General features: G+C 39.4%; 1 protein-coding gene across 1 annotated transcript; it reads right to left on the bottom strand.

Moving 5' to 3' along the window:
* Positions 1 to 636: 636 nt before the first annotated feature.
* Positions 637 to 6,506, bottom strand: LOC122068516. The gene is made up of 2 exons (XM_042632390.1): positions 6,448 to 6,506; positions 637 to 3,279 (listed from the first exon to the last, which is right to left on the bottom strand). The coding sequence occupies exon 2, from the start codon at positions 2,554 to 2,556 to the stop codon at positions 1,429 to 1,431; it is 1,128 nt and encodes a 375-aa protein (XP_042488324.1). The 5' UTR covers positions 2,557 to 3,279; positions 6,448 to 6,506; the 3' UTR covers positions 637 to 1,428.
* Positions 6,507 to 10,668: the final 4,162 nt, after the last annotated feature.

Below are 10,668 nucleotides of genomic sequence, written 5' to 3'. Positions count from 1 at the left end.
TAGAGAAATCACGCCAACTAAGGAGGCTTAGAAGAAAGGACTAAGTGGTGAAACTCTTGGGAATCCGTCGAAATAAGAGACGGGAGAAAGAGTTCGAGTCTAAGCAGGCCATCTCCTGATGATAAAAGTAGCAATGATCAAATCGCCTTCAAAATAGGAAGCCAAGCAAGGACATTTATATCAAGCCCAAACAAAACAAGGTAATATGGTGATTGAGGGGATGGACCGAGCTTGAAATTGACTTCTCAAGCTGCCTACGTATCCTGAGTAAATCAGGAATCAGGTCGGACGTAGTTCCTGCCGCTGGTGATGTATTGGTTGTAAAGCCTTGATAATTAAGTTCCATCATAACTGGGTGAGCTCGAAGTTATCGGAGAAAATCTCACCACATTTAGCCTAGGAGGACTTGTTAGGTTATAATGGGGATTAGGACTTGGTTCCAAATGAGGGTAAAAGCTCAAATGTGCCCCCAGGGTCTAACTAGAATCTTCAATTTTTGCCTTTATTGCTTTCTTTCTTTTTCTTCAATTTTTGTGAGCAATTTTCTCTCTTGCCCCTGCCTAGGGTATTGGATTGCTTTTGGATTAAAGCTTTGCTCCTTTTTTTTTCTTTTTTTCCTTTCTTTCTTTCTTTCCTTTGGAGCTTTGCTATTTTTTTTTTGTTATTGAATTTTGAAATGGAAAAGTGCTTTTCCCCAACATTGGCAATATCAGGCTCTAGTACAAAAAATGTCTTCTAATCAGACCCCAGAGGCTAGTAGGATTAAATATGTGAAGGGTACCTTGGTAATGGGATATGGGTAGGCCGTAATGGGCTTTCCAAAGGATAGGCTTAGGCCCAAAAAGGGTAACTAGTGGAGTTTAACTTCTCAGGATTTTTTTTTTGGATAACTAGCGGCCAAGGATGGCCTCCCTTAATAGGCTGAATGATGTGAAAAATTCTCTTTAAGCTCCTTACTCGTTGGAAGGGGATTAAATGTGTGGAGAGCTCAAGACCTTTTATTACCAAGGCTTTGGCACCAAAATGAATGACGGATGACTGATGGGCTCCCTCCCTTTTTTTTTTTGAAGAAAATAGGCAAAAGATCACTGCAAGATTCATCATCAAGAGATGGAAATGGGGAGGAGAACAAAAAAAATACTCAAAATAAACTATTTCATTAAAAACTGAAATGATTACACCATGTGGAAACTTGATTGGATTGACACAACATCAAAATTAAAAAGAAAAAACTTCTCACACGAAACCGAAAGGGAAAAAAGCTGGAAATACCTAACAACATGACTGACTACCTACAACACCGAAGGACTTGAACCCAGACATGACCAACCCCTCTTTGTCTTCTATAATCATCAGAACTTCTGTACCAAAGAGCTTACTATCATCCATAAATCCTGCTTGATGCCCCAGATGGGCCTACTAGGCTGCTTAAGACTCTGCCCGATCAACCACGCAGTTAAAGAAGATCTCAAAACCTGGTAACTCCTTTCCTGATATTTCATCGAGCCACAGTTCTGAAAACCCAGAGTATGAAGAGTCATGCACTTCCTTAATGAATTGACCATTCAGGTTCTTGAAATAGGGTACCATCTCAAGAGTCTCAGATGCTTCTGATTGATACTTCATAAACTCTCCTTCAACTGTCTTGATCTGTTTGTGCTTCGCGTCCGATTTCACCACATGAACATGCCCGTCGCTCTGGATAGACAGACGCCTAATAAAGATGGTGGGGTCAAATTCTTTCAAATCATCACTAAGAGCATTGAGTGATTGGTGATTTGGAAGAGGATTTGTGGTCACATTATGCTGTTTAGGTTGGAGCTCAAACTTTTTAGCATCATAAAGGTCCTGTATAGCATGTTTCAAATTGAAACAGTTATCTGTGGTATGTCCTTCTTGGCAATGATAGTGGTAGAATAGGTCTGGATTATACCAACGTGGCTTTGGCTCGGGAATAGGCCTTGGTTGGATCGTAGAAATCAATCCGGCCTTCGCTAATCTGCTAAAAACTGAACTCAGGGATGCACCCAAATTGGCAAACTGCCTCTTAGGTCGACTGGGAGGAGCTGTCCCTTGCTCTAGTGTGAACGGAGCTACCATTGTGGACGATGTTGGTGCCGCAGAAGGGAGAGTAGGCATTATGGCATTGACCCCTGAGCTTTTCTGTTGTGGAGGTCTTCTGCTACTACTGGACTCAGTTGCATACCGATCCACTTTGGGGAGTTCCTCTTGAAAGATGGCATCCTCGACTTGTTGTGCCGCGACTATCAAACCATCGAAGTTGAGGATGGGGAGAGCAAACAAAAACTTTCGGTATGGGTCTCGTAGTCCTCTCACTATCATTCCCACTTGCTCTCTCTCATTGGGCCTATCCCACATCTGAGCCGCTTTGTCCCGAAACCTTTTCAAATAGCTAGTGAACCCTTCACCTGCTGCTTGCTTTGTTGTTTCCAACTCTCTCCTGGTCAATTCTATCTCTGTATTATAGGAGTATTGGCGAGTAAACGCCTTCATCATGTCATCCCAAGTGCGGGTTAAGGAAGAATCTAGGGCCATTAGCCAATGGTGAGCAGCACCAGTCAGTGAAAATTGGAAGGCCTGCCCCAGTTGCTCATCCGTGAAGCCTCAGCCTCCCCTCAACTGGCCAATAAAAGATCTTAAGTGAGTACGGGGATCACCCCTACCATCAAACTTTTCAGAGGTCCATTTAAATTTTTCTGGCAACCTAACATGAGGAAAGAAACACAACCCTTCTGTATCAATGATTTGATCTTCAACACCTTTAAGGTTCCTGATCAAGTGTTCAAGGCGACTAACTTTATCCTTCAACTCTTGGTTCTCAAGACTTTCAGACTTTCCTATAGCAGGGCTATTGTCAATCACAACATCATCCTCAACACCTAACACATTGAGGTGAGGAACAACCCTAGGACTATGGAGACGGCTCCGTTGGTCCTGAACTTCTGCCGGTCGAGCACCACCAACCTGAGCTTGCATCATCGCAGTTAAGTTTGCTAACATCTCCTCAATCTTAGTGACACGGGCCTCCATGGAGTCGGGATTTGCTGGTGAAATGTTATCTTGACTCATGGTATCTGTACCCTTTGGGGAAACGGGAAACACTTCTAACGAGGGTTCTGGCGAAAGCCTCACTAGTCTACTTGAATTGGGACCTCTGACCCACAAGGGTAGGGAATGGCTTTCCTGACGAGAAATGGTGCCTCAACTGGGTAGAATATGATGAGAGAGTGAAACTTCGGATTACACTCCTTCTTGGTACTGGAAAATGGACAAAAGAAAGGATGAGATGGTAACAAGTACATTCTCCTACGTGAGCATAACTAGGGTCAAAGCATACACAAACAAGGATAACTAGACCAAACAAGAGTCAGCTCAAATGAGAGTGGCATCAACTTAGCGGTAAACCAAAAGGAAGTGCCCCTAAGTTGAAGAGACTCTCAATTGATAGATCAAACAAGGTGGTTCATGTAAGAACTTCCATGTAGGCGGATCTACATCGAATCAATCACCGAAAACCGTGGTGGACGAATTTGGGTCCATCATTAACATCGAGGTAGCATGTGTGAAACCTTTACCAGGTTGAGACCTATACCACATCGGACTGGTGGTGTTAGCATATAGCCACGGTACCAATCATACGGTGCAGTTGTAAGAATCAACAACTGGTGTAGTTATAAACACTAGCACCTTTAATGTTAATGATAAATCCAATCCTTCTATTGGTGAATGGTAGATTGAGACGGGTAAAAATGACTACAAGGGGTTCCAACATGAACCGCAAACAATATTACATTAGTTGTGTTGATCCTAGCCATTGGTTCTATGTCCGAGTACATGATGCATGTTGGCTAGGTTTAGGACCGGAAAGGCTACCTTGACAGGACCGATATACCTATCACCCGTATATACGGAATGAATCAGAGGTACGTGGTCCCTTTGATATACCAATAGGGGAATGGCTCGAGCATATCGAACTCAGAGTGTTAACCGATTGTGTCTCTTTGGGCACACCTAAATGTGTGTGATCTCCCTCAAGCACGCAAGGTAACACCCTCGCCGATAAGTTCAGTATTCCAAACCTAAATGGTACGGTATCAAGGGGTGTGATGTAACTGGGGGCGGCCCAAACATATGTAAGGGACCCTGACAGCTACACCACGGGGGTGAATAAGGGTAAGGCATGCTGTGCTCAATGCAAGAAGTGTATGCAAGTGATGAAAAGTGAAAAATAACATGTCAATATACAACAATAAGGTACAAACAAACTATACAAACAATGGTCAATCAAGAGTCTGACATCCCCAGCAGAGTCGCCACTGTAGGTACCATGGACCTCCGCCCCCGCCGCGGGATCGCGATACTGCACGTAGCGCGTGTACACACGCTCTAGGGTTCAACCCTAATGAGATGAGATAGTATCCCCTGGTCGTCAAATGCCAAGGGGGGGATACACGCTATGGGTAAAAGGGAGTCGCCACCTAGAAAAGGGTCTAGGACCATAAATGTCTCCCCCAATCAAGGGAGAGAGACTAATGACTCTGATGGATAAGGCTAGTTTGCACCAAGATTCTGGGCAAGTGTCAAGTGACAGACTGGGAAGGTGTTAGGCACCCAGTCTGCCCGACCCGAAGGCCGGTCTCTTTTTGTTTGACCGAAGTTTGTTTGTACCCTACTAACTAGTCCTAAATCTAGGTCACTGAAAACCCTAAACTAGGTATCTAAGCATGACATGTGAAAACCCTAAACCAAATGTCTAAATTATGCTAGCTAGGTTATGATGCAAATAATGAAATGATTACACTATTTAAATAAGCCTAAATGATTTAATTAATGTATTATGAGTCTTAGATTAAGCTAATGAAATAAGCCTAAACCTAGGATTAGTTTAGCAACTTATGAAACCCTAAATTAAACTAATTCGATTAATTGAGTCTAACCTAGATGGATGATTAATGAATTTATGAAATCCTAAATTGAATCAGTTAAAATGGTTAATCCTAATCCTTAGTAATTTGTGAAATAAATTATTGCAATCCTCCTTAATCTAATTGGTAAAAATATTTTTAAATTAAATGGGGCCTAATTAAATTAGAAAAGTTAAATGGGCTAATTACATTGAATGACTGCATTTTTTCTAATCTACCTAATCTAGTATAGGAGGATTAAACTAAACCTAAGGTTTAATTAAATTAATTATGAAACCTAATTGGACTAATTATGTCTACTTTAAGCTAATCCTAAGATGAGTTAAACATTTTTCAAAACCCTAGTTAATCTAATGAGAAGAGAATCTTTTAACTAATTAATCTAGTTAATTATCCTACATTAAATAACTAATTAGTTGATTGATTAAAATAAACAAACCCCTAGAGGGAAAAAGATTGGTAATTACACAAGTTTAATAAATTGAATTGAATGAAGAAATCAAATGCAATGATTTAAAAAAGCTAAATTAACAAACCACAATTAAATAAACAACAGTTGAAATGACTAATTACATTAACTAAGTTACTTTAATTAATCTAAATTAATACTACACTAATGCAAGTGAATGTTGGAGTACAAAAGATAGGAGATAGTAGGAAAACCCGAATCCCCAATACGCACCTAATGCTACGAGCCGGTTTGAGGGGCCAGCCACGCCCGTCCTAAACTAAACACGCCCTAAACTACGTCCCATATATTCATTTGCTGATTCAAAACCCTAACTTAATAGAAATTAGTGAAACCCCATGGTTATCATATGATTAAAAAATAATGAGCAAAACCCAATCGGTTTCAGCCCTCGATCCTAAGGGGCTGGATTAGAGTGACCCTAGGACTCCATATGGAATCCCCTAAAAATATTAATTGAAACACGGAGAATTAATTAAAACGCAGCGAAGGCAAAAGTGAAATGGGAGAAATGTCACACAATGATAGGGGTTGGGAGCATATTACAATTTGAATTACAAAGATAAATAAATAAATAAATAAAATGAAATGAATAAACAAAAGAAAATGAACACAAGAAAAAGAAAATAAAATAAAAAAGAGATAGAGAAGGAGATGGGGTTTCGGCCATAGTAAAAGAGAAAAGAAGAGGGGAAGAAGAAGAAGAAAAAGAAGAAGAAGAAGAAAGGAAGATTAGGTTATATGAAAAATTCTGATCCGAGGGTCCAGATTAAAAGAACAAAAGTAACTTAAAAACTAAACCAAATAAAGGTAAACATGTAAAAAAAACAATTAAACTTAACTAAGCTAAAAGAATCAATTAAACCTGAATATTTTTAATCGGACCGGAATAAATCAATTTACATCTGATAAACCGCATTAAACCAAATTGAGACTAATTAAACATAATTAATCTAAAAAAATCAAATATTAATAAATTAGAAATTAATCTATTAAATTAGATAAACTAGTTCTAATAGAAAAGAAAAATACCTTAAACCGGCTTTAATCAAGAAACAAGGGGAGATAACCCTTGTGCTTCAAGACCAAAATCGAACCGAATCGAACCGAATCGGACTAAGTCTCCCGGCTCAAGGAAGGATTACACATTCAAAGATTTTTACTTGGAGGAATTATTTATTTAGAGAGAGGGAATTAGCAAAAACCTTCATGGGGCCATATTCCTTCTCTCCAATTTTTCTCAATTTTTTTCCTCCCTTTTGGAAGAGGGGAAGGGCTATTCTTATAGCCTTGGGACTTGGGACAATTCTTTCATATTTCCGATGTGGGACTAAAACACTATAGAGAATTGTCCAAAAAGCCTTGCTTTTGGACAAAGGGGTTTGGGCGCCATGTGGCACGCTTTGGTTGCTCGGAATGGAATCTGATACCGAACTTTGGAGTCAACTTTCGGGGGTCATATCTTTCAAACCGGTTGTCGGAATTCGACATGTAATATGTCATTAGAAAGCTCAGTCCGAGCACTATCCAATGATGTGAGACACGATTCAGTCTCGATCGGGAACCTTTACAAAAATATGCATAAAGTAGTGACCCGGATCATATAATGAAAGAGAGAATCGGGCGTCGATTCGTTTAGTTCTCGCATCAAAGTGTAATGTCCGACTTGAGGGGACAAACAACAATAATCCACAACATCGAATTCTAATTTTTGAAAACATTTTCTCTTGAAAGTTTATAGGAAAAAATGGTCATTTTCTACTCCAAGTTTGAAAATTCTTCAAGTCTAAAATATCCAACATGTAATCCTTCATATTGTCATCATTGCCAGGGGGTGACAAAATTCGGTGTCTACACTTGTATCATGTCTTTGGAGTCATCCTATCCAAGGGTTTTTTAATGGTTGGAGTAATTCTAACCAGAATCATTTCTTGCACAAATTTGATTAGATATCATATATATATATATATATATTTTTTTTTTTGAATTTCTTTGGACCTATTTCTTTTTCAAAGTGAAAGAATTTTACTTGTTAATCTCAGGAATCACTTAATACATTTGCAGATCACCTACAATAAATATTCAATTAGGGGAAATGAACCCTACATTAGACACAGAGGGTGGCGAAATGATGCCTCAACCCTGTAAAACTCAAAAAAACCACCTATGTTTATGCCCATGTGCACCCGCTCATTGGCCTCTACTTTGGTATAAGGGCCATAGGACCAAGGAGCATTCTTTTCTCCATTTTCATTTATTATAGAGATTGTTAGAGGGGGGGGGGGTTAGGGGGCCTGTATCGTCTCATGGGTTTATGAGTTGAAATTTTAGGGTTATCTTAAAAAAAAAAAAAAAAAAAAAAAAAAAGGTTATATAATTTTTTTGGTAAATTTATACCTATATAGTGTTGCTATGAATTTTTTAAGTTCATATGGTTATATCGGATCATTTTTGAGCAAAGGTTAGCGGGTCAAGTTCAGAATAGAGATATCATGGACCACCTGTTGGGCATCCAAATCCAAACTGATCCTTTTGAGACCTTTTTGAGGCATCTTTTTCACCCATTTCATATAAATAGAAGAAACTAGATTTGCTGTGTTCATCTTATTATTTTGACTTGTGGAGATAAAGAGAAACTCAATTGTGTTTGCATGTGAAATATGCTATTGGTGTCACACACACACACTCACACACTTGTCCCACATAACAGTTTCGATTTCTTCTCTTTGAATAACAAATTGTCCATTGAGATTGACTATTTTAATTGTGGGCCCGTATCTAACATTTGAGGCGATAACATAAATAGGCCCAATATAGATATCAGATGAACACAACATGGAAATCCAAATCAGGGATTATGGTGGGTCCTCAATATAGGCGTCCACCAAATTCTATGGTGGGATTCTTCTCATGATGCTGTTACCTAAGATGAACGGCCATGATTGCAGCATGTGGCCAATGTCGGCTGGCTTCATAAATACTCAACAATCAATTAGAGGAGAATAGAAAGAGGGGATAACATATTGGATGCAATTGTGCTAAGAGATCAGGAGGACCAACAATAGCATGGGCATATCTATTCTTATTGGCCAGTGGAGAGCCAGCTAAGCTTCTTGTGTGATGGCTTTGTCTTTGACTATACCTCTTTTGCTTCGTCTAGACAGACCATGAGTTATGAGAAAAGGTTGAAGAAAGACTTTATGTAAAGGTGGTTATGTGGTTGCCATGAGATATATGGAATAGGCATCATCAAAAAGCCATGTTCAAAATCTTATATATACTCTTTATTTCATCAAGTGGAATGTGTGGCCTCTGTACTTATTCTTCTTCTTCTTTCCTTCTCCTTAGTTCAGTAACATTACAGGATAAGGTATTTGAATTGGAAGGACTCCATGGGATTTGGACTTTGGGAGAAGGAAGGGAGGATAGGAATATTGGAGAGTCAGGCAATAGTTACGCGCTCAAGCACTTCACTATAGATTGGCAGGCCAAAAGGCCCCCTTGTGTTGTAGTAGGGCCATTGCTTGTTTAGGTTGAAGCGCTAAAGCCCTTTTATATAGGGTGGTCATAGATCAGCTTCTGTTGCTGGGGCACGCTAGCGCATTATAGTTTTCTCGCTTGTTGCCTACGTTTACTTGCAGCGCCCTACCTTGCTCCAGCAAACTCCGTTTGCAGCTTCACGCCCTTGAATTCTTATTCACGAATGAGGGAAAATTATCAAGGCCATATAAAATCCCATGTGTAGGTACTCTTTAATTTCTTTTAGGGAGGATTGATTTATTTTGTGTCCTTTGACCTCGCTCATCTTTCACTTTCCTTTTTATTTATTTATTTATTCATTTTTAATATCATTGCGGGAGCATATAGTTTGACTTGAAGTTCTCTCAAGTTCAACTGATGTGGCACCTCAAATTGATCACAGACCAATCAGCATCAACCAATCAGCATCCAACAAGAATGTTTATACTAAAGCCCTTTTACAAAAGGGTTTGTGTGTTGCATGTGAAGTCAGGTGTGGCATATTATCAATGCTTTAAAGGTTATTCTTTGATGGCTAATATTTTTTTTCTTTTTGGTAGAATTTGATGGCTAATATGACTTTGTAGAAAACGTGGACTGTTTGACGGCAGTTTGCATATAGTGATGACTAAAGTAATGTGATAAATTACATAGATTACATACATCCAATAAAATAAAATATGGAAATTCGTATGACTTTGCAAATTATACGGAAACAATGTTTAGGTACACTAGAGTCCGTGGTAGGAGATGACACAAATGATATTTTGTCTGTGTCTGTCATTGGTCTTGTTCTTGTTTAATTACCTTGTTTTCCTTTCGAAACAGATGGGTTTCTAGTTATGCGTCTATTTCATGTACTAATGAGAATATATAGAATGAGGGTGGAGACCAATCCTCCATGAAAAAAAAAATTAATTTGCATCCCCTCCCTTGTATTTTGTTTTTATTCCAATCTCCTCACCTATGTTTTCAAATATGCCGCAGACTTCCCTTGTCAGATAATGTTGTTAGTAGACTGTTAATTGTGGATGTTAACATACGATTCTACCCTTCTGCCTTTAACAGCTTATTCTTTTTCCAATTTTACCCTTATCCCTACCCTCTAACCCCCAATATGAAACCCTCACATTTCACTCACCCCCATCACCACGACGACGACGATGACGAAGAGACCGATCAATCTCCATCGCGATGATCAGGCACAATCGATGGCAGCGAAAAGACCGAGCAATCTCCACCGCCCTATGATGTAAGTTTGTGCAACCATTAATGGTTCAGATATCACATAGCACTATCTCAGCTAACTTCTACCCAATCATTTTGTCAATGAAAAACCACCTCTTCAAAGTTTTCTTGTCACTACTGTTATGTGAGCAGTCCATCAAACAAAAGCTTCTTGAAAACTGGTAGTCAAATATATTTTTGACATCAAGAAGTTCCTCAAACCAAAAACAGTGCAATAGTTCTCTGGATTTGCCGATGCCACGAGTTGCTTGATGGTGAAGAGGAAATGCACAAGTTTCCCTCCTGGGAGTTGGGTAACAACGGTGGAGTCGATGCCATCTTTCTCCACAAACTTGATGGTGCCTTTAGGGGACACCTCGAAAGGTCCCTCAATCTTGTTGTAGGTCATACGGGTCATGAGCTTCATCTTCTAGAACTTAGGTGGGGTGGTCTTGTCCACACCCTTGGCTTGACGGTGAAAGATGTTGGCTCCAAGCATAATTTCTC

This window comes from Macadamia integrifolia, unplaced genomic scaffold (assembly GCF_013358625.1).
Source record: "Macadamia integrifolia cultivar HAES 741 unplaced genomic scaffold, SCU_Mint_v3 scaffold404, whole genome shotgun sequence".
Classification (NCBI taxonomy): Eukaryota; Viridiplantae; Streptophyta; class Magnoliopsida; order Proteales; family Proteaceae; genus Macadamia; species Macadamia integrifolia.
The sequence above is the reverse complement of the archived record's forward strand: the minus strand, read 5'-3'. Positions and strand labels throughout refer to the sequence as shown.